Source organism: Neomonachus schauinslandi, chromosome 8 (genome assembly GCF_002201575.2).
Source record: "Neomonachus schauinslandi chromosome 8, ASM220157v2, whole genome shotgun sequence".
NCBI lineage: Eukaryota > Metazoa > Chordata > Mammalia > Carnivora > Phocidae > Neomonachus > Neomonachus schauinslandi.
This window is the reverse complement of record NC_058410.1, coordinates 1,801,911-1,828,772: the sequence shown is the minus strand read 5'-3', so window position 1 is coordinate 1,828,772 and position 26,862 is coordinate 1,801,911. Positions and strand designations below refer to the sequence as shown.

The 26,862-nt window shown below is 54.1% G+C and overlaps 1 protein-coding gene across 1 annotated transcript; it reads left to right on the top strand.

The window, feature by feature from the left end:
* The first annotated feature begins 1,041 nt into the window (after nucleotides 1-1,041).
* KIF25 (kinesin family member 25) lies at nucleotides 1,042-25,316 on the top strand. Its single transcript, XM_021693199.1, has 9 exons — nucleotides 1,042-1,137; nucleotides 7,664-7,731; nucleotides 14,768-14,842; nucleotides 17,410-17,559; nucleotides 21,051-21,227; nucleotides 22,366-22,517; nucleotides 23,704-23,847; nucleotides 24,199-24,354; nucleotides 25,162-25,316. Exons 1-9 carry the CDS (start codon nucleotides 1,042-1,044, stop codon nucleotides 25,314-25,316), a joined length of 1,173 nt encoding a protein of 390 aa, XP_021548874.1.
* Nucleotides 25,317-26,862: the final 1,546 nt, after the last annotated feature.

Sequence of the window (26,862 nt, the reverse complement as noted above, 5' to 3'; positions counted from 1 at the left end):
GTGTCGCACATTCTGACTGGGCTTATTGTTTTCCTCCTGTTCAGAATGACAGACCCTGAGGCTCCGTTAGATACAGGCTCAGCTGGGAGGCCCAGTCTCTCCACCGTGGGGCTGTGTACCCCTCCGCATCTCATCACCACTTCCTAATGTCTGAGCATCTTGCTTTCGGGGAAACTTCGAGGGCCCTGGGTTCTGAGGGATTCTGGAACCTTCCATGGGGAAGATCCTGCTGACCCCTAAGACTATCCTCCAGAGCCATCAGGACTTTCAAGTGCCGACTTCTAACTTTATCACTGACTCTGAATGTATTAAGTAGACTCTTCTACAAAGAAAAGCTTTCCCTAGTCAACTATTTGTTTACCCTGAAATGCATTTCATCCTGGAAAGGCATCATAAATGTTTACCTCTTTGTAACTAAAAAGTCCCTGGAGCTAGCTGACCTGTTCCTCTGTCACCTGCCTGTGTCCGAGCCACTCTGTAGCCGGGAGCAGTCCCTGAAGATGCAGTGGGATCAGATACATGGCCTCCTGGCTCGGAACTCCTCCATGAAGTCACAAGAATTTAAGGACAAAGTTGAAAACTCTTGATTCTGACCTCTGTTTTCCCGACCTTCTGTGCCACCAGCCCCTTTATGCACCATTTCTGCCATGCTGGCCTTGACCGGGCCCAGCCCTGTGCTGCCTGCCGGACTCTGTGCTTACTTCTCCGGCCAGAACCCCTCCCGTGCTCTGGGCCAGGCCCACCCTCCTCACCTCTGTGCTCAGTATAGACACCACCGCCTGCAAAGGCCGTGCTGGGGGTCCCACTCTGAAATGCACCATCTACGCACCTCCCTGCATCTGTTCACTTCTTCGGGGTTCTTGGTGGAATTTATCTGCAATTTGTCTGCATCACCCCCTGCCGACTTTGCCTCTGTGTTTACCACAAGACCTTCGGGACTGGGTACAGCCTCTATCCATGCACATGAGGGTATGAAACACACACTTCTAGTTCATTCCAGGGCACGGGGGGCTTCCTTATCCATAGCGGGACCGACCAGCGATGGTGGATAACAGAAAGCCCAAGTCACAGGTGAAGGGTGCGGCCTCGACCGTCACTCGGCTGCACGAGGCCTATGACCACCTGCTCTTTCCTGCAGTAAAATTGTGCATCTCACGGGGGTTTTCTAGAATCAAGATTTAGTTCCTCCAATATGAACCAAGTCTGAAGAATTGAAATTTGTCGTAACCGCACGTGTGACTTTTACAGACTTGTGGTCAGAGGAAGACGTTTGGATTTTTAAGGAGCTACCAGGATTTGAGGGAGAAATTCTCTTTGTCTTCCCATCAGTTTACTTCAAATTCATGTTCTTCTCCTATTTCATATTGTGAATCCGGATTCTCAAAGGGTTTGTCGCCCATCCGGTCTTGGGCGTGTGCGCCGTCCCAGGAAAGGACATACCGCCCTATGGGAGGATGCGTCCGCTGTGCCCGAGGGGCTGCCCCGTGGGGGCGTCTGAAGAGCAGCTGGTGTCCGAAGATGACCCTCCTCCACAGTATCTACTCCACGAAAGCTCCTAATGTTTCCTTCTTTGATGAACGACGAATTTGATCTGAAGTTTAGAACTGTGGGCCCCTGAGGTGCCGCTGGGCCTGACTCCGCTGCCAACACGTTATACAGACGGTAGGAAATGGGACTTTGAAAGGAAAATGAGCCCCCGGGGTCACACGAGTTGTAGCAGAGTCAGAATTAGCTAGTAGGTTCTGTATTAGTTGTAAAGACCGCTGCGCCTGCTTCTCACCAAAGATGCCAAAGAACCGCGGAGCCTCTGGGCGTCGTGGTCCCGGAGGCCTGGGCAGGGTCCGCCGACGGGCGAGGGGAAGCTGGATGCCCCCGCCAGGCGCTCACGCGTGATGTCCTGTCCCCTCTCCGCCATGTGGAAACTTGCCAGCCCCTCGCCTCGATGCGCCCACATGCCCGTGTGCCTGTGTGAGGGGCCGCCCTCCCGGACCGTGTTCCTGATCTCGGAGGGGAACGCGTGGCCAGAATGCCTGCAAGTGTAGGGACATTCAGCCCAGCCCGATCGGTCACCAGCACGCTGTGAATGGGGAAGGAAGCAGCAGCTACTTAATAATATTTATTAGCAACACACAAACATAATAAATATATTCCTCCCGCTGTTTTTGAGGAAAAGTAATGCCAACAGGACATGAACACCCTCCTTTGTGTCCTCATCGGGGTCGCAGTAAAACAGCATAACCTGCTACCGCTGTGTAAGCCACGGTAACTGACACAGAAGTTGGCTGCTTCCCGTCTGTGAGCACAGCGTGCGGGGTCCTTGGAACTCCCCTTCTCGGTTACCGGCGTCTCTACCCTTAAGTCATCATAAAGAATGTATGACACATCGTTTGGCACTTGGCGTTGGGTACACAACCTGTGGTCTTTGACTCCTGGACGAGACACCAGTGAGCAGGGGGTAGATTTGGGTGGGCGGGGAACAGGTGTCGTGTTCCGGGGATGAGGGGGCAGCCGTGGGTGGAAGGGGGGCTGGGCGGCACCCCGCAGACCAGCTGTAGGGGACAGGCCCTGAGGGATCAGCATCGGCTGGTGTTCCCAGGGATAAGAACCGGGGAAGGAAATAGGGATGCTTAGGGGCGAATTTGCAAACAAAAGGGGCATCTTTGAACTTGTCAGAGGCAGAAAGGTGGGGCGCCCACCTGCAGGCTGATAGTCTCTTGGAGCTGAGCTCAGCGTGCACGAAGAAACAGCCGGATTTGAGCTCAGTCTGTCGCCCATGGGAATGTAGAGCCCAGACGAGAGAGTGGGTTTTCCTGAAGACTTTCATGAGATGCATCAAACACTCCTACAAACTAAGACAAACAATCCACTGGGAACACGCTGAGGCTGTGAGCAGATGGTCCGAGAACACCACCTGGGCCCTTCTGTCTCTGCACCTCTTTCCAGCCCTGCCCCCTCTGCCATGCTTACAGGTCCTGGTCCCCATGTCAGCCTCTGTGGCCCGGAGGGAGGCCCCCAGGCCTCAGGGCACTTGGAATGCAGCTTGGGCACTCCCCATAGTGTGACCTCTCTGCAGTCAGGTGCTCCCTGAATGACCACATGGGAGCAAGATGACAGATGAGACACAGATGCGACCATCTGGCCTTCCTCTTCTTACCAGGAAGATGTGGGTGACCTTGTACCAGCCACCAAATTTCCCTGGCGTCCTTTCCTCATCTGTGGACCTTGCTGGAATCACCTGGTTTCTTTTTCTTTTTTTTATAGTTTAGAGCACCTCCCCTTGGCTGTTGGGCCACTGGTGCCCGAGGACCTGGGGAGTTTCGCACCATCTGCATCTCCTTGGTGCAGCTCATCGTGTTCCTTTGTCCTCTGCATGTCCTGTGGAGAGGCAGGAGGACCCAGAGGCTTGGCCAGACCCAGGTTCCATCCCTGAGGCAGGAAGGGGATGAGTTCTTTATTGGGAGGTGCTTCTCTGTGAAGTGAGCAATGGTAAAGCTCATTCATGTCACCAGGTTGCAAAATGGTGTTAATCTAGCTCTGTCATTCCTTCTTCCTTTACTCCTGGAAACTTTTAAAGAGATACTTCCCCCATGTCCTTGCTGTTACCCAGAGGGACAGTCCATGGGGGTGCTCTGCCCTTTCCCCTTTACTTATTAGCTTTGAAATAATGAAGGGTTCCCTGGCTTCCTGCCCAGGTGACCAGTGAAGGTTTGGGTAAGTGTCATGATGATGGGTTTAGTCCCCTGCATCACTGTCTGCAGCCCAGAGGCCAGGCTCCAGAGTCAGGGAGACCCTGGGACCTTCGGTCCTCACGCTCTGTCTACGCATCCTCACTCCGCCATATTTTGCAGTTCAGAGGGAAACCTGCCACTTTATAGTAAATGTCCATGGGGTTTGTTTTGTTATCTGGTTGTGCTGTCTGTTTTTTTTTTTTTTTTAAATGCAGGACTTAGGGTGATTCAGAATCCATGCCTGCTTGTTTATTTTACTAGCATACAAACCTCTATGAATCTATCACCAGTGTGGGAACTGGACATAGCAATGACCCCCCCACCTTAGCTCCCCATCTGAGGCCATCACTACATCAAATCTCATTTGAGCTGTCTTGCATTAAACAGATACTCTAACTATAGATGCTAATAAAACCTATAAATTATACAATATTTATACTTACAATACTTATAAATTAGGTATAAAAATTTACCTAAATTATACTTACAAATAAAACTGTATACACTATAGATGGTTATATGTATATAAATTTTCCTATCTATATTTGCTCCTAAAAAGTCATTGGTGAGTTTTGGTTGTATTTCAGGGGACTGGGTTTTTCAACTCAACATGATTTTTTTTTTTTATAGACAGGTTCTGTGTTTTTTTAAAAAATATTTATTTATTTGAGAGAGAGAGAAAGAGACAGAGCACAAGCAGAGGGAGCGGCAGGCTCCCCACTGAGCAGGGAGCCCGACGCGAGACTCAATCCCAGGGCTCCGGGATCATGACCTGAGCTGAAGGCAGACGCTTCACCCACTGAGCCACCCAGGCGCCCCAGACTCAACATGAATTTGCTGAGATTTATCCGTCTCGATGAAGGTAGTGACCCAGAGGCAACTAGTAAAGACCTATTGACCACAGCGATGACCATCTTTAACTGTTTTAGCTCTTTGGGCCATGGAACCCAAACATCTCCTCCTGGGAGAGGATTGTTGCCTTATGTTTGCAAAGCTCACGGCCCATCCAGCAGGTTTCTCGGAATAAGGAGTTGATACTCCCTGAAGATGGTGTTGAGTGCCCGCCTCCCGAGAAGAGAGAACTCAGATATTTGTGGTGGAATCACAGTGCGTCTGACCCTGGCCTCCACTCTCCCCAGTGGAGGTGAGCAAGCTCCCTGTGGTCAGCGTGGAGAAGGCCAAGGACCAGGAAGGAACACCGAAGGGCAGGGCCTTCCATTCTGAATGCCCTTCACTTAGCTCCTCCTGGTCTGAGCATGCGGCAGTTGGATTAAAATTGACTTTTAGTTTCAAAGTGTGAATGGCTGAGTTGATGGCAAAGAATTGTACGCCCTGGATGCTTTTGAAAGCTGTCCGAGGGGATTGGATACAGATACGGAAGCAGCTCAGTGTCGGGAGAATGACTTTGTCCATTACCGGCTCTGAGCTGGGCACCTGCCACATGGCACCCCATGGAGCCTTGGGATTCCACGAGCAAGTGTGTCCGCGCCACAGGGGAGCCCCGAGGGTCTGCCTCCACCACTTAACACATCCAGGCCATTCCCCTCCGGAAGGGAAGGGTGTCGTAGGGCAAGAGCTTGAAATTTTGGATGAAAGGATATTATCTTAAAAGGTCGAGGGCATGGATCTTACTTGTGAGGAGAAGGGATGTTTAGCAGTATGAACGAGGAGGTATTTGTTTGGATAGGCAAGAAAGAACACTTAAGCTGTGTTTGGGAAAATGAAACTTTGCTCTTGGAATCATTTCAGATGTTTAAGATCTAGTGATCACACTGTAGGACGACATTCTAAATAGCTATGGGGAGCTTTTGGACTCAGGCTTGTTTTTATGGCTTTTTATGTTCCTTATATGGCGTCCCTTGAGCTTTTGGGTGAGACATTGTGAATCTTAGCATTTTTCATTTGTTTTTCTTTATGGTTAAAACTTCAGCGTTGGAAAACATCAGTAAAACACTTTGGGGTGTGTGTTCATCCTGAGGCACTGTGGTTACGTCTTGGCATAATATTAAAGGAATGCCACCACGATCAGGCAACAGAAAAAGGAAAATATGCCTCTGGGAGGGAGCGAGGGACCGAGGCTGGTGGTCAGATTCTGGGTCTGGGAGCCAGGAATCTGGGCTCTGCTCTGAAAACCGTGTCCGTGCCTTTGTCCTGGGGGGTGTCTGAGAGCTCGTTCTTACATCTTCTTTCAGAGTTTGGGAGTGGAAAAGATTGAAGAGCTACTTGTGCATGGAGGATGTTACCATTGTTACATAATATCGCTGTTACCATGTGGGGATAGACAGCCCCTGAAACCGCTCTGGCACACAGTCGGTGCTCAGTAGATACTCAGCGAGAAATGAACTCTCCATTAGCGACTCCCCTGCGAATGAAACCTCCTTCTTGAAAGCTGGGCTGGGACGCGGCCGCACACAAGTCTCCGTGTATTGACCAGATTAGGCGTCTCGGCAGTTGCGACGCGAAGGAGGCCGCAGTCAGAGGCCCCAGCTCCTTGCTGGCGAGGCCACCTGGACTGGGCTCCAGCCCATGGGCTCTGCTGAACTCTCCGTTACGGGAGCACGTGGCCTCCTCCCCGGCCAGGTGCGACTGACGGCTGGAAGTCAGGACCTGAGTGACCCCCACGGGCGCCCCCGCCACAGCCTGGCGCTCCGCGCCGCCCGCTCCGCACATGCTTCTCGTTGTTACACTCTCCTCATCCCCTTCCTGTGCCGTTTACATTTCGGGAAGGTTTCTGAGGCAGTGACACGAAGAGTGAACTGGAAGGACACCAGGCTGGGGACAGAGAGGCCGAGGCGGCAGTGGCAGCGGGTGTCGGCAAGGGGAGAGGGACGCGAGACGCCTGACTGAATGTGCTGGTGACGTGTCTCACAACCTGACTTCCCCGGATGCCTGCAGGCGGTTATAGCATCTCACCCTCGATTGTGAAGACAGCCAAGGCTCAGCTCTCTGGCGAGATCAGTAAGTAAGCCAGAAGGCTTTGCAGAGTCCACAGGGCACGGCCCCGACCGAGCGGTTGGCAGAAAGTAGGTGACAACCAACTGCGTGTGGAACAGCCAGCCACCGGGTCCCGCAGCTTGTGCGTTCAACGCCTCAACAGGCCGCTTTTTGGACATGCGTTTCTGTTTGCAGGTGGATCTCTCTGTCTCTGTCTCTGTGTTTCTCAAAGCTCCAGTAAGAAGATGGGAACCACATCCTCCAACAGCTGCCATGGAAAAATCAAACGTCTACGGGTTATTCACTGCTGCAATTGTTGGTTTGTTTTTTTACTTCTTTCTATACGCCTGTCTTTTCATGAATTTGCATTTCGTTTTAGAATTGGAACCCCTTCAAAATATTTATTTTTTCTTTGCCTAAGGACAAGTGACCTAGAGCTGCGTTTCTTGCTAAAGACAGCTTTCCCTTCTCTGCACACACGACGGCCCTGAAGATGGTTTAGCAAGAGCAAAAGTGATGTGTTTGAAACAAAGAAAACTTTTAGCGCCTGCAGTTATAATTAAATCGTAGCATGTCTGAGGTGGGACTTCTTGAGTCCCGGGCGGGTGAGTCTTACACCTGCCTTGAGCTGTCAGGTGCCCCGAGAGTCGGCGTCCTGGGCGGCTGTGCTTCTTAGAGAAGGAGCCCGCTGTGCAATCCTCCACAGAGGCGGCTTTCTTCTGCCATCTGCGCCTGGCCCACCATTCCCCTGGAGGGGAAGGAAGGGTCACAGTCTTTGAGGACCGTATGGTCTCTGTCTTGTTACTCAATCGTGCAGTCGAGTAAAATGCATCCGTAGACAATCTGTAACCCAGGGTTGGCTGTAGTCCACTAAAACTCCGTCTATGAAAACAAGCGACAGGCTGGATTGGCCCAAGGGCGGTGGTTCGCCAGCCTCTGTCCAGTGTTATCAGCATGGCCCCGGCTGAGTCCTGATGCCTTGTTTCCTCTTTTTTTATTAGGAAACCGTCCTGGTGAAATGTGATCGGCCTGCTCACCCTTTGATTAATAAGACGTATAATTTCGAGAGGTAAGTGCTTTGATGCCTAAAGCGACGTTACACAAACACGAATTTCGCGTTAGCATTTGGCTCACGAGATTCACAACACGTCCTGCCGTTTGCACTAATTGCCCAGAAGCAAAGACCGTTTTGCGGAGCGAGCGAGTCTTTCCAGCCAGTGGTGCTGGAGCCGTGGGGCGATGCCTGCAGACGGGAAGTGACCCTTGATGTGTGTACCACACCTTTTGCAAAAAGTAAGTGAAATGGAATCTAGACCTAGATATGAAGCATAAAACCGTAGAACACAGGAGCTTGAGAAACGCCACTAAAAGCGTGATCTATACATGAAAAAGATCTGCCGGACTCAACCACAATGAAACCGTTCGCTCCGTGTGCGACCTTGTTGGGGGGACAAGCCGGCAAGCCCCACGCCACAGAAACCTCGGGAAATCAGAGCTGCCCGAGCACGTGTACCCAGCAAACAGAACAAACCAGCCGCCTCAGCAGGCCGGCAGAGTGTCGGGACAGAGGCTCCCCCAGAGCGAGATGCTGACGATGAGTTTCCCGGGAAGGTCAGCTGAGAGCCCGGAGAGCCGCCCACCCCCCGCATGAGGATGGCCAACCCGTCAGACTGACCGGACCAAGTGCTGGTGGCCTGACATGAAACACATGCTGAGCCTATGACCCAGACATTCCGGAAGAGACCAATCCAGGGGGGAGGAGAGCGGGTGAGAGTCTGTCCGGAGCCAGGAGGCTGGGGAGGGATTGTCACCCGAGAGGCCGCATGGGGGAGTCTCCGGGGAGAGCTGTTCTCCGGGGTGGCGTATGCTGTGCGTCTGTCGAGACCCACAGACCTGTCGCCTCAAAAAGTGAAGTCTTCTCAACGTAGATTTTAAAAATACAACCAATTTTTCAAAGAGACTTTAGGAGACCGAAGAACCGTTTGTGATGTGTGGATCCTGATCAGTCAATAAACTCCTACGCTGTGTTTTTTTTTTTTTTTTTTAAGATTTTATTTATTTACCTGAGACAGAATGAGAGAGACAGAGAGCACATGAGAGGGGGGAGGGTCAGAGGGAGAAGCAGGCTCCCCGCCGAGCAGGGAGCCCGATGCGGGACTCGATCCAGGGACTCCAGGACCATGACCTGAGCCGAAGGCAGTCACTCAACCAACTGAGCCACCCAGGTGCCCCTACGCTGTGTTTTATAAGACGGTGACGTGGCCGTGCGCGTTTCTGGTACGGAGCACTGCCACGGGTCGTCATGGTAACGGGGTCCGTCAGGACCGGACGTACCAGTCTTGCGTGTGATGCCGGAGACTCAGGGTCAGTGACGCCAACACCAGTGGGGCCCCAGGGAGAGAGAAGCAGACCCCTAAGTTTGGTCAGAGATCCCACCTGGTCGGCGACAGACAGAACCAGAATCCAGTGGTCGTGAGCAGAGGCCTCTGGAGCCTGTGTATTTGATCCGGCAAAGTAGAAGTTAACAAGTTTGTCTGTCTTCCCCCAAGATGACGGGAGGACCTTGGAAGGCTCAGGCTTGCACCTTGCAGCCACCTGGTCAGACGCAGAGACCCCCGGGCCATGGGCTCCCCGCTGGGCTCAGGGCCCTGGAGCTCCATCGCTGCCCCCCGACGTGCTGACCACGTCCGTGAGGACTGGGATGTGGAAGAGGACACGGAGGGGAAGTGTCGCCCCTGGGCCGGCTCTGTGACTGCTGGTGACCCTGCCCGGGAGGGCCGTGCCTTTCACCGCTGGCTGCCACCCCCTCCACATCCTCTCTGGGGACACGCGCTCTCGGGGCCCTGGTGCCGGCGAGGACACAGGAGGGCTCCGGCTGCCAGCCAGACGCGGGGTCCCAGGCTTCTCGGCCCCGGAGGGACCCCAGTGGACCAGGAGGGGCAGGCCCATCCGCGCAGGGTTCTGGCCCAGGAGGGAAGTCAGACGCGCAGATGCCCACCCTTCAGACCTTCCTGTCACTGCTGTGCTGGCATGAGGGCACAGGGTCTCGGTCAGACACACCGGCCGGCCGCCTGTGCGCCAGGATCTGTGCCCCGGCGTCTTGTCTGTGTCCCTGAAGCACGTGGCCCCGGGGGATGGTCTGTGAGGCGCACACTCTGGAGTCTTTGCCTTGAATGATCTCATCCGGGCCGAGAGGCTCAGCATGGTGCTTCCCTCCGCACGTGGGAGCTTTTCCGCCGCTGTCCCCCAGCTTCCACTGCTGCTGGCCCGGAGCTTGGCGGTCCTTTTGTTGGATGAACACGTCCAGACCTTGTGTGAAGAGACTTTACCCGGAGGGCTGGTCCGGCCAGGGAAGGGATTCCCAGCTCAGGGCCGGAGCTGTCGCCCGGCGCGCCTCTGGCCTCAAGGGCTGCCAGCCGCCCGGGTCATGAGAAGGGCTTCCGTTTACAGGAGCGGAGTGGGGGGCTGCCTCGGGGGGGCACTGGTCTTGCCCTGAGGCCAGCCGGTTCTTGGGGGGGAGGGCTGGAAGGAGCCCCCCAGACTCTGATCCGGTCTTTATGGGACCGCTCCACCTGGGGATTTCCCCACCCCAGGGCCGCTATCCATATCCACGTGACCTGCAGGTTTGTTGTTGTGGCTCCTCCTGGAGGGCCCCCCCCACCCCATCTGGAGCCCACAGCACCCTCTCTACCATCTCTGTTTATCAGGACCTGCCCTTCAGGCCTCACCCCTGCAGAGGGCCCGGGCCCCCTGTCCCTGTGTGTCGCCCCTCCGGAGGGGCGGGCCCAGCCTGGAGCCCTCCTCCTTGGCTCAGTCTGCCGCCCAGCAGGACAGCGCCAGGTTCTCCGCGGTCCGGAGGCCTCTTCGCGTGCTGCTGGAACATTCCCCTCCCTCTGTCCATCCAGGCTGTGTTCTGTATGGCGTTTCTGGTTACGTGTCTTCAGTGTTCGGTGATGTGGAGGGGGGAGGTGGCCACACCTCCCGAGCCCACCCTGCCACGAGGCAGGTCTTTAATCCACCTCACGTTTACGTGGCCCCTCAGATTGTTCCAAGGCTGTTTGTGCAAATCAAGTCCCTCGACCTTCTCAGGAACACCTGGGCAGGTGCCACAGGTGAGGAAACCAAGGCCCAGCTGGTCACACACCTTTCTGGAGTCAAGTCTGGCCAGCTACCACCTGCAGGAACTGAGAAGGGCTGGCAAGGGCGCTGGGGTGGGGACGCGTCGGCCGGCCATCACCGGGACCTTGTTCTGGGGAGTAGGGAGGAGGGGTGCCCACACCTCACTCAGAAGCCGGGATTTTGGGATGCTTGGCAGCAGTGGTCACAACACGCTGGGGTTTGGACAGACGGGGAAGGTCTCGATTGTGCCGTTTGAACAAAAGAAGAAATGAAGGAATGTGCACAAGTCACTGTATATCTAGGTTAAGAAGCAGGAATTTAAATTTAAATCTCCATGGGAATTTGTTCCTGGGAGATACTGTTGTGGTGCTCAGGACTATCTCCCTTCATAAACAGTAGGGTATGCGGGGCTTATGAAACCAGGCCACTGCCTATTTTATAACAGCTTTTTATGGAACTAATAAATGTCACAATATTTTATTACAGTTCTGAAAGAAAATCTCAACAGTTTCAGTACTTAACCCCTTTTTAAAAATAAATGTGTGTCAAAAGAAAATACACTCCTTACTATTCAGTTAAGAAAAATATGTATGGGCCCAGAGTCAGAGGATAGTTGCTGCCTTCTAAGAGGAATAAAAATATGTTATTATTTGTTAAAATGGCAAACTAAAAGTAACAGCCATTGACCCAAAATGCCGTAAGAAGAATACTAAGTAATTTTATTGTCTCAAGTCTAATTTATGTATCGGGTGGACAAAGGTGGCTGTGTTCTCTCCTTACGTGCATTTAGGCCATCGTGGACCCGAGGTGTGTTCGTGTGAGTCCCCTGTGGTCGCGAGTTCGAGGCTTCCCCAGCCTCCCACTACATGCAGGCAGAGGGCTATAGGTGAGCCGAAGGCATCCGAACCCAGTCCTGACAACTCAGTTAACCAGGATACAAAATGGTCAAAGGCAGAGAGAAAGAAGAGGGTCAGGGACCCCCGGATGCCTCCAGTGGGGCTGGGCGTGGATTGGAGCCAGTGGGGGGTGCTAGCTCTGTGGAATGAACGCCCTCCATGTGGCCTGGCCTTCCCCCTGCACATGCAGCTTTTCGCCAGGACACGTTAGCACCTGGGGCTGCAGCCGCCGTGGCCGAAATGTCACCTGCGCCTGGCTTCTCTCGCGGGGGCTGGATGTCTTGTCAAGTGGCTGAGGGCCATGCACGGTCCTTCTCTGCGAGCGCTCAAGTCTCTAGACACTGTTCTCCAAAGAGAGAGAAAGGATTTCTAATATAAAGAGAAACATTGGGAGCATATTTCTACAATAGAAGGAAATGTTAAAGTTTAATACAGAGAGGATTGGCCTTTTTCTTCTCTATTTTTAGGGTATTAATCTTTTATCTGTGAATTAAGGTGCAACTATTTTTCCGAGTTTGTATTCTTTTCCTGAAATCTCTTAGCCATGCAAAAGCTTTCTCCCCTTTAACTTAAGTATAGTTACAAAGGTCACCAGGTTAGAGAAAAATATACCCAGGTGTTCTAGTAATCGTGTGCTTTATTTTTGACATTAAACTTGTGATCCATTTGGGATGTATCCTAGAATAATTAATGTCTAAGGAATGGATCCAATTTCACCTTTTTCCATGTACCTCCCCAGTTACAGGGACATCACTTAGGGAAGCAATCTTTCCCTGCTAATCTGAGACGTCTCCTTTACCCTACAACTGCCAGGCACAGTTGGGTCTAGTTCTGCGTTTGTCTTGGACACCCTCGGGTGCTAGCAGGTGCGAGCGGGTGCGGGCTGCACAGCCCTCCCCCCCCCCCCATCTTATGGAACCAGTTGCTTCATTGTGACCTCCTGAGTGATGACTCAATACAACGTTACCAAGTGTGGGTGGCAGGACCTTTGACCTTGGCTTCATGTTGGTGGAAAAGACCTGAGTGTTTAAGTAAGACGCTCATCACCAAGCCTAAACTATTTACTATTTAGGAAAAGTTTGCTGACCCCTGCAGTAGATTAGAAATTTAGAAGACATTCGGCCAGCAGCCACAGGAATGCCGTGTTTGAATCATGAGTTTTAAAAACTGACAGGAAAAGTAAGCTTACCAGAGAACTGGAGAAATGTCAGAGAACATGGACTGACTTTGGGGGATGATACTGAGGAATTACCGTTAATTTTTTTAAATGTGGTAATGGTAGCATCATGATGTTTTCTGGAAGTCTTCATCCTTTTCAGATACATACTGAAACATTTTCGAGGTCAGCTTCTCCGGCTCCAAATGGAGGGCTGCGGGCTTGTGCCAAGTAGCAGGCCGTGGGAATTCAGTGATAAGTTAAAAAAAAAGATTCAAGGGGCCCCTGGGTGGCTCAGTCTATTAAGTGTCTGACTCTTGGTTTCGGCTCAGGTCATGATCTCAGGGTCGTGAGATCGAGCCCCACATTCAATGGACATTCTGCTGAGTGCAGAGCCTGCCTGAGATTCTCTCTCTCTCTCCCTCTGCTCCTGCCCACACCCCTGCTCTCTCCCAAATAATAAATAAATCTTAAAAAAAAAAAAAGGATTCAAGGCGCCTGGGTGGCTTAGTTGGTTAAGCATCCGACTCTTGGTTTCGGCTCAGGTCATGATCTCAGGGTTGTGAGATCATTATAGCCCTGTTTCCGCCTGTGGCGCCCCAGCACCTAAAGCACATTGTGGGCACCCAAAAGGCACAGGATGTGACAGGTCAGGTCCCTGTGGGAACCCCATGCTTCCCTGCTGCACACACAGCCTTGCACTAGGCTCCACACTCAGCAGGGAGTCTGCTGGAGATTCTTTCTCTCCCTCTACCTCCCATTCCCCTGCGTGTTCTCTCTCTCTCTCACAAGTAAATACATAAATAAAAATTAAAAAAAAAAAAAGATTCAAGAGCTCAGCATCACACCACTTGCCCCAAATGCCCTCCTGATCATGCATAATAAGCAACATTTTAAATTTTTTTTTTTAAAGATTTTATTTATTTATTTGACAGAGAGATAGACAGAAGAGCACAAGCAGAGGGAGTGGCAGAGGGAGAGGGAGAAGCAGGCTCTGCACTGAGCAGGGAACCCGATGCGGGACTCGATCCCAGGACCCTGAGATCATGACCTGAGCCAAAGGCAGACGCTTAACCATCTGAGCCACCCAGGCGCCCCATAATAAGCAACATTTTATACGTTTAAAATTACTCCTGCTTCTAGAAATACTATGGATCAATTGGACATTATGACACATTCTGAAAATGAAAGAAGAGAAACATTTGGTACCAGCTAAATAAAAGCCTGTATTTCAGGCATCTAAGCTTAAATGCAAAGCACATTGGATTCAATACAACTGACCAGTAATGCTTATTTCATATATTTGGTAGTCTGGCACAAATTCTGCTCTTCAGCTGCATTCTAATCTTGTTTCAAAGTGTGCAGTGAGCTGCATTTCTTAGAAGTTCCTTCCTACTTAGCTGTATTTGTGCGCGCTTATAAACACAGAACCACATCGGATTCCCCCTTCCATAGTAGACATTCCAGTCCCATGACGCATATGGACATTGTGCTGAACTAACCTGGGGCCTAGGAAAACAATGCTTTGGAGAGCTTGAAAATAAAAATTAAATACTACATGTCCGATGTTGCCCAGAGTATGATTTTTACATTATTCTTGTTGGACCCACTTAAGTGGAGCTAATTTAGTCCCAGGATAATTACATGGTATCCTTTCTTTTTTTCTTGCTGGCTTGCTTTTTCTTTCTGCTTTGCAAGCATTCATAATTGTGTTTTTATAACAGAGGAGACATTTCTTCAGTCTTCCTTAACCTCTGTTAGCCTGAAAGGTAATGGGATCGATCTCCAATTGTTACAAAGATGGATCTTGACTGTGCTGGGGGCTTAGATGGGAAGTGGATAAGGCTCTCGTTATTAGCAGGGTTTCATATTTGGTTACTAATGTAAATCTCTTGTTCTTCCAATAATGCGTCATTTTTCCCTTTGCCTCTCAGAGTTTATGGCCCAGCAGAATCTCAGCAAGTGGTATTTGGGGATGTGTGCCCGCTGCTTACGTCTCTCTTAGATGGGTGAGTTAAAATATCTTCAAGGCCAGGGATCACAGTTATGAGTAACTGTAAGTAGATCTCATTCATGCTACACGATGAATGTGTGACGTTACAGTCTGAATATGACGGCAGAGCAAACCCGTAGCCCCATGTCGATTAGTGTCCATGGGGGGCGGGGGAGTAGGTCTGTGTGCCAGGAAGAGGGCCACCCAGGACTTGAGGAACGGCTGTCATGGACACCTACTCTCTGGTTCTAGTGACACGTGAAGGCTGTGAGCAGTTGTCCTTGTGCTCTCTGGGACTTTTTCTGCATTTTAGAATTTTCAGAAAGTCTGTGGAGCGTGTTAACACTGGACTGAGGAACTTGTGATCCCTTTGGGACGGAGCCTCTGGCCCCGGACCCGTGACCACCGATTCCCAAGGTCACATCTTCTGAGTAAAGATCGCGTCTTTAGCAACAGATGGAACCAGATTCGTGTGGCTGAGACACAATATGCCAAGGCTTCCTACTTCGGGGTGCTGGGAAGGACCCCAGTTTGGTGGAGGAGTCTGTGTTCAGTGTCCTGAAGAAGGCATATTCGTGTTTGCCCAGCAAAGCTCCTGCACAGCCCAAGTCCACAAACTAGAGGCTGTCGTCATAGCCCTGTTCCCGCCCGTGGCGCCCCAGCATCTAAAGCACATTGTGGGCGCCCGAAAGGCGCAGGATGTGACAGGTCAGGTTCTCGTGGGATCCCCACGCCTCCTGCTGCAGACACTTGCAGGGCCGAGCCTCCCACAATGATGCAGTTTCTCCTTGCACCCTTCTTCTGGAATGCTGGGGCTTTTATTTTTTTTTATTTATTTTTTTATTTTTTAAAGATTTTATTTATTTATTTGACAGAGAAGGACACAGCGAGAGAGGGAACACAAGCAGGGGGGAGTGGGAGAGGGAGAAGCAGACTCCCCGCCGAGCAGGGAGCCCGATGCGGGACTCGATCCAGGGACTCCAGGATCATGACCTGAGCCGAAGGCAGTCGCTTAACCAACTGAGCCACCCAGGCGCCCGGAATGCTGGGGCTTTTAGACCCATCCAAAAAAAGTTCTTCCATGGAAAATGATAGGAGGGCTCTTGTTCTTTTTTTAAGTAGGCCTCTTTTAAGTAAGCAGATTCCAGAAATAAAAAAGGCATAGTGGTTAAATGATCTTTGCCAGAGTTGCCTTTCCGTTTTAAATGTGAAACAGATGGCATTATTTTGAGTCCTGAGCTGCTTTCTTCAAGAGGCTTCTTTCCTCTGCATTCCTCAAGGGCTCGTAAGGTCCCCGTAAGAGCCGGTGACCCGCTGAGACCAAGGTATTCCCGCCGGAGAAGTGCACCATCATCTCCTCAGGGAAGGTCTGAGATACAGAATGCAGTGAGGTTTTTGTTGTAAAGACCTTGAGACTTTTCAATTCCGGAAGACAAACAATGTAGGGTGGTAACTCTGAGGTGCTGGGTTGGTCTTTGCCCTAATACGCTTCCTGCTGGACTAGAACAGTCGGTCCTGGAGGGAGGCGTGCCGGTCAGCCGGAGCGCTCCTCACAGTCCTGGCATCCTTCACAGCCTCACTGGTGTGACTTGCTGGGAGTGCCTCAGGCTAAATAGCCCGTCTGCTTAAAGGTCGATCCATGAAATCAGAGTCTTGAGGTGGGGCCTGCGTGGGGACGGTCTCGTCCCCTCCGTGATGCAAAGGGGGGTTCAGGCCTTAGCATTCAGCCCCTGTAGGTCTGGATCACCCGCACTTTCATGGCCAAGATTATACGTTTATATCATTTATATATTTGTATCATAAATCTATACCCTATCATATAAATTTATATCCATTTTCAAATGTTCTTTCGATGTTCCGATCTTCCCATTGACATCTTGGGCTGAAGAAACAGCTGGAAGGGAATGCAGGGAGCCAGCAACCATCCCTGTCCTCTGTGACGTGACCCCGAGCTGTGGGGAGCAGGGGGCAGTGCCCCTGTCACGGAGACCGTGTTGGTGCGTTCTGGCTGACTGCGGAGGTGGAGTCCCTGCGTCCCCTGGAATGCCGAAGTCTCAGAATATGTAACAAAGGGTAGCCATGCTCGCCGTCCTATATGTGATGGGGAAATATTTGTAGAAAACCACAGGGAAATGTCACATGCATTAGGAGAAGCCCCAGTTTAGCAAGATGAGCTTGCTTTGGGCGGCCCCAGCTCTGCACTGACGGAGTGGACGGGGCGGACGAGGGGTCTTGGTCAGGGTGGGACCCCCCCTGTGGACCTTGAGCGCAGGGCGCCAGCAGTGGGTGCCCAGAGGAAATGTCGAATCACTGAGGAGCAGCAGGTGCCGACAAGGAGCATGTTAAGCGCGTGTAAAGGGGAGTGTGGTTCAGCCCAATGCTGTGTAATCAAACAACAGCAGGGACTCTGCAAAAACACAGCTCCAGTCCTATGAAAGCCTGCTTTGTAAGGGATGGAGTAACAGAGGAATGCAGAGTGACACGTATCAAAGTTTCCATCCGAGGGAACGTTGTTCTTAGAACCCAGTTACGGCAGGAGACCTCTGTGTGGGTTGCAGCGCTGACATTTGTGTTGGGTTTCAGGTACAACGTCTGCATTCTGGCTTATGGACAGACAGGATGTGGCAAGAGCTACACCATGTTGGGTCCACATTCTAAGGAGGCGTGCATCCCCCCGTGGGGCCCGCACAGCGACCTCGGAATCATGCCCAGGGCTGCTGGAGAGCTCTTCAGGTACCTGGGGGCAGTGGGCAGAGGCCCAGAGCAGCAGGGAGTGTGGGAGGCCAGCAGCACCGGGAAGGGGCGCGGCGGACGGCTCCTGTTTGCAGAGACCACACCTGACGCTCCTGTCGGAACCCACTACGGTCCAGCGTTTAAATACTCCGGGCCTCCGCACCACAAACACTAGAAATTCTTATGGCACATTCATGTTGAAATTCTGTCGTTAAGACAAAACTTTTTTTTTTTAAGGGTTGCTTTTTTCTTTTTTTAAGATTTTATTATTTGTTTTGGGGGGAGGGGCAGAGGGAGAGAGAGAACCTCAAGCAGATTCCCAGCTGAGCATAGAGCCTGACTCAAGGCTTGATCCCACGACCCTGAGATCATGACCTGAGCCGAAATCAAGAGTTGGACTCTTGAGCAACTGAGCCCCCCTGGCGCCCCAAATCGAAACTTTTTGAAAGAGATCCCTAGCTGGACAATTTCCCTGGTCAGGAGAGGATGGAGCATGGAGGTTTTCTGTCCTAGAATGGGACGGGGACAGCGGGAGACCCCCGTTGTCTTTTCCTTGCCTCCTGGCCCTGGAAAGAGCCGACACATCTGGTTTTCTTCTTCGGAGTTACAGCGAGCTGGGCATGTTGAAGATGCTTCTGTTCTGGGAAAACATCCCTGGAAGAGACCCACTGCATTTTCATGATTTTACCAATACAATTACTCCTGGAAAAAATTAGTAACAAGTTGTCCTTGGCAGCCCAAGTTACCAGGGGATCCTGGAAAAAAACCATGACATTCCATCCTCTAGGCCTGGACACAGACTGTCCCGGCCTCCAGGGGCCTCCAGGAGGTCTCCGGGGGAGCCGGGGGCCTTCCGTGCTGCCCACCCCCTGGATTCGGTTTCTCGCTCTGTGTCTCCTTGCTGAACCTTTCCGTGTCTTAAAATCGCGGCCAGACAAAGACGTAAGAACTCCCACACAGCCTAATGTTTTGGAGCCTCTTCAAACCAATATTCCTTAAGTATTAGTACACATAGAAAATGCATTTATTAAGTTTACTTGTACTAACTACTTCTGAGGAGGACCTGTCAGGGCAGGTGAGGCTGGGCTGTGTAACAACCATTCTGGAAATCTCAGTGGCCACGAGGCCAGTGTGGGGTGTCACGCGGGGCCGCCACTCCCAAGTGTGTGCTCGTGGGTTGTCGGAGGTGGGGGAGGAGGTCTGGGGCGTGTGGCCAGCCTGCAGACTTCTCCTGGGAGGAACACGTCAACCCTGCCTCATTGCCTCAGCCCAAGAAGGTGCGTGGCCGCGGGCCGCCTCAGGGGTCCCTGGGGCGGAGCTGCGGATCTCGGGTCCCAGAGCTCTCCCTCTGGGGACATGGCACTGCATCGGGTGTTTGCTCTGGTTCCAGAATCTCAAGGGGCTGGGACTGAAGTGTGAGTCCCAGACGTGCTCTGCAGGGCTGGTGCTGGTGGGAGAGCCGTGTGCCCCCTCCGGGGAGACCTCATCGGACCACGCAGCAGCCACGTTGGCCGGAAGCTAAGCAGCGGCCACGTGAGACCACGGCAGAGCTGCAGCAGCTCTGGGCTTTCCTGGGGGTCACGTGGAAGGAGGGGTCCCAGAGAGACCAGGGGTCAGGAGAAGAGCTTGCAGGGTCTGCCGCGCAGAAGGGCCCTGGGGGCCGCTGCCGTTCCAGGCTCTGGGGCCCTGGCGGGAGCCTGCCGACCACCCTTCCAGCGCCCTGTGCTCATTGGCACCCTTGGCGTCGTGAAGGTGCCTGGCTCCTTCCAGCCCAGTGACACCACAGCCTTTGTGGCAGATCTCGGCTTATCAGCAGACGTGAGGAGCTTTCTACCTGCCAGGCTGAACGAACAAGGAGTCCAGAGAATGCGCGTGATAATTTCCAGCCCTCAAAAAGCCCAGAACGAACACAGAGAGGATCCAGGAGGATGCGCAGGACCAGGGGTGGCCCTCCCACCCGCCCTGCCTCAGGGCTCCCTGCTTTGTAACCTCACGGGGAGCCCACACGTATTTTTGTGTAAAACGCACTACAGCAGGCGTCCTGCCTACTAAACACTCGGCTTCTTCACGGCAAAGACCGAAGACCACGTTTCAACACCATTCGCAGATTCTAGCAAACTACCGAACACCAGAGAGACAAACGAACCAATGCATGGAGCAGATCAAGTACTTAAGTAAATGGGAGGAAATCTTCAAATCAGCTCCCTGGTATTATGTAGATAAGAAATTTCGAATTCGGGTTTTGTGACGCCCAAAGACACGGCCGTTCACACGAGGGGATGGAGCCACACGCCGAGGTCAGGTTTACGTGAGCGTGTTCTCGAGAGCGGAGGGGGGGACACCCAGCCCCCAGCTCAGCTGACCTAGCTCTTCGCTCTTCCCACATTTACTCTTCTTAGAGTCTTTCTTCTCTGCAGACCCCAGCGTGGAGGACGATCCAAATCTTAACTCTGTGCCGAAAATTATTTTCACTGGAGAATTTATTTTTTTCTTTCATCTTAGTCTTTCTCGTTTCCTTGACTGTATCACCAGAAGACATTAATTGCTCATTTTATCTTGGCTCTCCGTAGCTCCTCGGTAAACTCCATCTATCCATGCTTGCGTAAGACACACCAGGCTGCGTGTTTTCTCGGCAGACACCCTCCTCCCACGCTGGACTTCCAGCCCCGGATCCAGAATTTCTTTGCGGACAAGAAAGCACCGTACTCAGACTCAGACTGGTCTCACTGAGCACGTGTCAGACGAGCAACGATCCCCAGAAGGCAGGGGCAGCCTCCGTGGGCTGTGGGAGTTTTGTGGAAAGGCGCTAGCAGGGGCGTGGGCGGGAGGAGCTGGGCTGGCGGTCACTCTTGCCCTGACTAGGGTTATGGGGTTTTTCTCTAAGCGGGTAGTATCTGTATTTTTAAACCTTTCCATGGTCAGCACATAGCACTTTACAAGATGAAACAGAAGAAGACGTGCAGTGGTTTCTAAGAGGCTGGGTAGGTTGTCAGGAGGTCCTGGCAGGGCTTGGCTGGCGGTCTGGGCACGAGCCGGGCGGCGGCAGGAGCCGGCACCCAGTCCTCCCTGGAACGGAGCAAACCCCAGCCCCGGGAAGGTGCTGAGCCCTCGTGTCCTGGCAGCCGGCTTTGGGCTTCTGTGTGGTGATGAGACTCGGCCGAGGGGCTTTCTGCATGGAGGCTGCGTGCTCTCCCTGTGCCCTCCCCTCGTGGGCCTGGGATCCTAAGGGTCCCTACCGATGGCTGAAATCATTGATTCAGATACGGCTCAGATAAAGCAGCTGTTCCCAAGACAGTTGCTTACCCTGCGGTTCGAAGAGAATTCGCTTTCTTCCCGCTGGTGGTAAGACGCTGCCCGGTACTCGCGGGCTGGGGGTCTCGCTGTGTGTCCCGGACGGCAGCCTGTCCTGTGAGAGTGGGTCCCCTACAGCTTTCTTCACGGGGCCGCCCCAGTTCCCGTGGTGGCTGATCCCTCGTGTCCCCACCCCCCAGGCTTATTTCAGAAAACCCATCAAAGAGCCTGAAGGTTGACGTGTCCATAGTGGAAGTGTATAATAACGACATTCTTGACCTTCTGGCCAAAGAGCGCCGCACGGAGGTGTCTGGGCCCAAGCGTGACGCGCCGACAAGCAAGGCAGCAAAGCGGGAGGTCTCTCCGCCAACCCGGCAGTGAGTGTTCAGCCATGGCCCGGCTTCTCTGAGCGGCCGGCAGCCTCACCGGGACCCCGTTATCGCTGAAAGGGTTCGCGGTGTTGTTGCACTTAGGGTGTGTCGTGCATTTTTCCATTTGCTTTAGAAATTATCTTTTTAAAATCACAGTTGAAACAGACACGTTAATTAACCTTTTAAAATATCTTGATGACAAATGTGTGACAGGTCCCATCCTCATATTCCAGATGAGGGAGCGAGCTTGGAGAAGTGGACTTCCCCGCGGTCCCGCCATTAAGTAAAAACGTCCTCATTTCCGCTTGTACATGTCAATATTTGATAGAATACAGTAATCATTCATCTTGTAAATAGGGAAGGCTCCTCATATTTTTTAAAATATTTTATTTATTTATTTGACAGAGACAGTGAGAGAGGGAACACAAGCAGGGGGAGTGGGAGAGGGGGAAGCAGACGCCCCGCGGAGCAGGGAGCCCAATGCGGGGCTCGATCCCAGGACCCCGGGATCATGACCTGAGCCGAAGGCAGACGCTTAACGACTGAGCCACCCAGGCGCCCGAAGTCTCCTCATATAGATTAAAGACACTCCTCAAAGTTGCCTGTTCCCTGAGTCCACATCTGGGTATCCAGTTTGCTCGCGGGGGGCGGGGGAAGGCTGTCTCCCCTTGTTTGATGAGGGTTAGGGTAGCGAGCCTGTCCTGGGATCTCAGAGTCAGTAAGGGAAGGGTCTGCAGCTGTTTCTAGCATCTGAAAAAAACCTGCAGGATGGTACAGTGAACCATAAGTTTGCACAAGGTAACCAGAACTCTCAGCTTTTGACTAATAAGACTCAGAACAACATAGGTCCCGCTGATGGGAATTTCTGATTAGCTGTCATCTCTCATTAACTAAAATAGGGAAATGGACTTTTATTGGAGTCCACGGTGTGTCCTGAAACAGTTGATTATTCCAGAGTAAAGCAGTTCATGACACGTCAGTCAGGCCTCAGAAAAGGAAGGCGTTTGATTTGCTGTTTTATTTTGTCTAAGGTGTGCTTCAGTCCGCTTTCCTACAACAGGTCCCCTCGGTCTGGGTGAGAGGGTGGGGGGCGTCCCTTGCCGCCACCCCAGGCGCGCTCTCCATCACTCGGGCTCTCTGCCAGGCCCGTCCACAGTGCGGAGGACTTCATCGCGCTCGCCGCCGGAAGCCTGCAGCTCAGGGCGCAGCTCGCCACCCAAGTGCACGCCCGTTCTTCTAGATCCCACCTGATAATAACGGCCACTCTCACCACAGCCTCCCCCTGCGACAGCCCCGGTAAGTGGCCGTGTGCGCCTGGGCAGGGGCATGGAAGAGAAGTTGCATGGAGCCCGAGGGTGGGAATTGCAAACACTCCTTTGGAGGGTCTGGAACCTAGGCTGAGAAGAGAGGGGATCAGGGTGAGGGACGGAGGAAAGGCTTTGTTAAATAGGATATAACACGAGGAGAATGGGCGTATTTGTATCTGGGAATACGATGCCCGAGTCGTGAGTGTGATTTGGGTTTAGAAAGTCACAAACCAGTATATACAATGGTGCCAGTTATGTAAGAAAAGTAAGGCATGGGTTGCAAGGGTCTGGACGTCCCAGTCGGTGAAGACTGGGCCAGCACACAGGGTCGTCTGCGGGACTCGCGAAGCCAAAGGCCCTCAGGCTGGGATGGACGGGCCGAGGACCCGAATTTCTGTAGGCTCCCAGTGCCAGAGTCCACGGACAGAGGATGGCTGGTCCAGGGCCTACTTCACTTGCGGTCACACAGATGCCTGGTCCCGAGGAGGGGAGGGGGGCGACACGCCCCTGACCTGTGGCCGCCAAGGTGGTCCAGGCAAGGGAGGACGGGGGGTTGGGGGGTCAGTGCAGAGACTCCTGACTGCCCTGCGCCCCCCAGACTCGGCCTGATGAGTCCCAGGACCGGGTGCACCTGCAGGGAGGGCGGGGCCGTGGGTGGGCAGGTGCTGTCCAGGGAGCCCACAGCCACTAGCCACACGGGAGAAGGCCATGGAGACCAGAGTGGATTTTATGTAGTTCTTTCTTTTTTTGTAAATTATGTGTATTTTTTATGCTTTCCACAGTGAGTATATTATTTAGGTTTAAAAAAAATCCCTTTAGGAAGTCTGTTTAGGAATAATGCTCGATGAAATGGACACACACGGCAAAATGAAGACCAGTTTTGTCAGGATTTCTGTGGGGGCCTAGGAAACAAGGGTGGAGTTTACCTCTGTCAGGGCCCATCGGGTATTAATCTGTGTCATTACCGAGTATTTCTGGAAACGTCATTTGGTGCTCATGAGACTACGTGGGCACTGGCCTCCCTCTCCCTGTTTTACCCAGAGAAGCCCCTCCCCATGGCCAGCCCCCCACCCCGGAGTGTGGTCCTTCGGGATGAGGGCCCACTCTTCGACGCTGCAGGAAGCTGAGAGAGGCTTTGTGGACGTCACTCCCGGGTACATGTCACCCCCTTGCAGCTGACCGGCAATCACCTGGACCACCGCTTGAGGGGCGGCCAGTCTGGGGCAGAGCGTCGCCCGGGTCCCCGGGGGCCCAGCGACCCGTGGGACAGGTGCATGCCAAGCTGCAGCTCGTGGACCTGGCGGGCAGCGAGTGTGTGGGTGAGCGCAGAGCCTCTGTCCGGGGCGAGCGGGGATGTGGGGCGTCCTGAGCATGGCCCCCGTCTGCAGTGAGCTCACAGCTGCTCCTCCCAGTGGGCAGCTGTCTTTCCATGGCTGCCAGACGTGCTCGTCCCAGAGCGATGCCCCCCCACGGCTCTGCAGCGGCCAGCCCATTCCCAGTCGAGGCCATGCAGGGGGTCAGAGGAGGACGCCGATGGGACTGAGGGGCTCCCCACTCAGTGCTCCCTTCCTGAGAAGCGACAGTTTTGCTTTCCCTCGTTCATTTCTTGGTGTTGCCGGAGAATTCGTTGCCCATGCTAACCACGTGCCTGGGTCTTCGTGCTTTCCCAGGTGTGTCTGGAGTGACAGGATCAGCCCTGAGGGAGACTTCGTTCATAAACCGGAGCCTGGCGGCCCTCGCGGACGTCCTGGGGGCCCTGTCGGAGCGCAGAGGCCACATCCCATACCGCAACAGCCAGCTCACCCACTTTCTCCAGGACGTTCTTGGTAACGTAAGGGCCCCCCAGAGGCCCCAGACCACAGGACCCCCGGGGGGTGGCACGGCACACTCCCTCCCCTGGGGGGCTCGCTCGTCCTGGCCGTACCTCCTTGGGGGACTTCCTGGGCCCCCAGGTCACTGTTGTCCCCTCCCAGAGTATTTTCAGTGCTATTCTCCGTGTCGCTGTGCACTGGGTTGCTTGGTTTGCACGTGCCTGGCCAGCCCTCCAAGTAGGTCCTCGGCTCCTCGCAGGGCCGCCTCCGCATCCTGTGTCCCATCCTGTCGGGCGCGTGGTGGGCTGCAGCTCACCCTGAGGATAGCTGGGGTAGAATGTTCTAGGCTTTCTATGCGTCTCATCCTGGCGTCTCCTCTCTCTCACTGCAGATGGGCTTTCTCCACAGGAAGAGGCAGGGCTGCATCCAGGGTTCATGTGTCGGCTTCTCCCTCTAGGAGGGCCCCTGATGCGTGAGGCTGGGCGCGGGACAGCGGGGCCCCCGGGAGACACACGTAGCCCTTGCCGTGGCCTCCCAGTGTCTGCGTGGTTCGCCTCCCTGTCCTTCCGTCCTTCCCTCTCCCTTGTCCCTGGGTTTGCTTTTCCTCCCAGGCCGCTCAGCACCCCCTGTTGTCCAACAGGCTGGGGAGCCCTGGGTGCTCTGGCTGGGGGACCCCGCCATCACGCACCCTCACCAGGAGCAACCCATGCCCAGGCCCGCGCCCCCGAAGCCGGCGTCCGACTCCACGTGGGCTCCGCAGTAGCTTGGCCGTGCCGGGTTTCTCTTGGGCTCTTTCACCTGCCGTTGCTTCTTATTTTAAAGGAGGTGACGCAAAGCTCCTGGTGATTCTGTGCGTGTCCCCCTGCCGGACGCACGTGGCAGAAACGCTGCGGTGCCTGGGGTTTGGGGCCCGGGTGAGGCAAGTGCAGCGAGGCCAGGCTGGAGGGGGCAGTGTAGCCCCCCGGAAACCCAGGTGAAGCAGGAGCCGTGGGCGGGTTGCCCGTTAATGGGCTTTGTGCCCTTACGACGAGTTTCCTGTCATTCCTTGACAATGTATGTGCCCTAACACAAGCTCCTTGACTTTGGACTTCATAAGCCTGTTGTTTTGCAAGGAACCAGTGACACGCTGACCCGTCATCAGGGAGCAGGAGACGCCCAGCAAGAAGCGGGGGGGACGGGGACGTGGCGGCCGAGCAGAAGGAGCTGTGCTGTCTGCCGACCAGCAGGGAAGGTGCGCAGACCAGACGATCTGGGGTCGGAGTGCAGTTCCAGAACCACAGCCCCGGGCTCTCGTGCCGGCCGCCTGACCCGGACACTTTCCTCAGCCTGTAAAGCCCCGTTCCCTCGTCTGTAAGACGCCGGGTGTGCGCAAACATGCCACCAAGAGCAGATGTTTCATGTTATTGCTCCTCCTCGTAATGACCCGTCGTCCCAAACCGACGTCCCAGCGCTGGCCATGACGCGTGACATGTGGCGGGCCACAGGCTCTCAGCGTGGGGGCCGTGCGTGGGATCCAGGGGCCCCGGGAACTCGGATGCAGCGCGAGCACCCGCCCCGACCGGGGGCCGCGCGCGGATGCGGTGTGTGTGTCTCGGTGTCAGCCCGGCAGCGCGGACTCCTTGGGTGGAAGCTGCTCCGAGCCGCGCCCACGGGCATGCAGGCCTCACAGACCAACAGGACGCGTGGCCATGCCCTCGCCACGCGTGCGGCCCTGGAGGTGAGGCTCAGACGCAGGTCCCCGCTGATGCTTCCGGACCACGAGTGGCTTAAGTGTGAGGAAAACCCGTTCAGACCTCAGCCTGTTTTATGTAAGAGTGAGCAAAATGTGTTTTCTAGCGATTAGCACACACCCAGCAGGCCTGCTCCGTGCGTGTGTCTCTGGGAACGGTGTGCGTGGCCCTGAGGGAGGCACGAGGACCCACGCCTGCCTCAGTCCCCCCGGGGTGCATCCAGGGCCTCGCTCCTCACCGGCCTTCCCGTTCCTTCCCGCACCGCCCGGGACCCGGGACACGGGGTGCGAGGCTGGGCCCGCTGCAGGTCACGGGGCGGGGCGTCCCCTGCGGGAGAAGGACGCCGCAGAGGGCGGGGCGGGGCCGGGTCATGTAGACGATGGGGAGGGTGACAGATTGATCGGCTGCTAGAGGACAGACCACGGTGAGCGCTCCTGGGCGTGTGCGTGCCCCATGAGCGGGACGGAGACCGCAGCACGTGGACACAGTGTTCCAGTCCTGACACAAACGTTGTCAGCGGCACGGCTGCCGGGGACACGATTTCCCAAAAAGCTGAAAACTCAGCAAAGTTACAGACAGATCCGTTTTAGAGGCTCTGACACGGAGAGACTCCCCACCGCGGAGTCAGGTGATGGGGACAGAACCCACCCCCTGTCCGCGAGGGCGGCCCCAGACCGGGTGTGCGCCCGGGAGCCCCTCCACACCCAGCCTGTGCGGGACGCGTTGCTGCCATCCCAAGGCAGGTAGGGGACCGCCAGGGCCGGCTGGAGAGTGACCACGCGGGTCCTCGGCC

Bases quoted from the DNA above. Each gene is read 5' to 3' on its own strand.
- KIF25 (XM_021693199.1), top strand. From the start codon at position 1,042: ATGGTGGATAACAGAAAGCCCAAGTCACAGGTGAAGGGTGCGGCCTCG. The intron at 14,843-17,409 runs GTGAGTTAAAAT...GTTGGGTTTCAG, and splicing joins CTTACGTCTCTCTTAGATGG to GTACAACGTCTGCATTCTGG. The intron at 23,848-24,198 runs GTGAGCGCAGAG...GTGCTTTCCCAG, and splicing joins GGCGGGCAGCGAGTGTGTGG to GTGTGTCTGGAGTGACAGGA.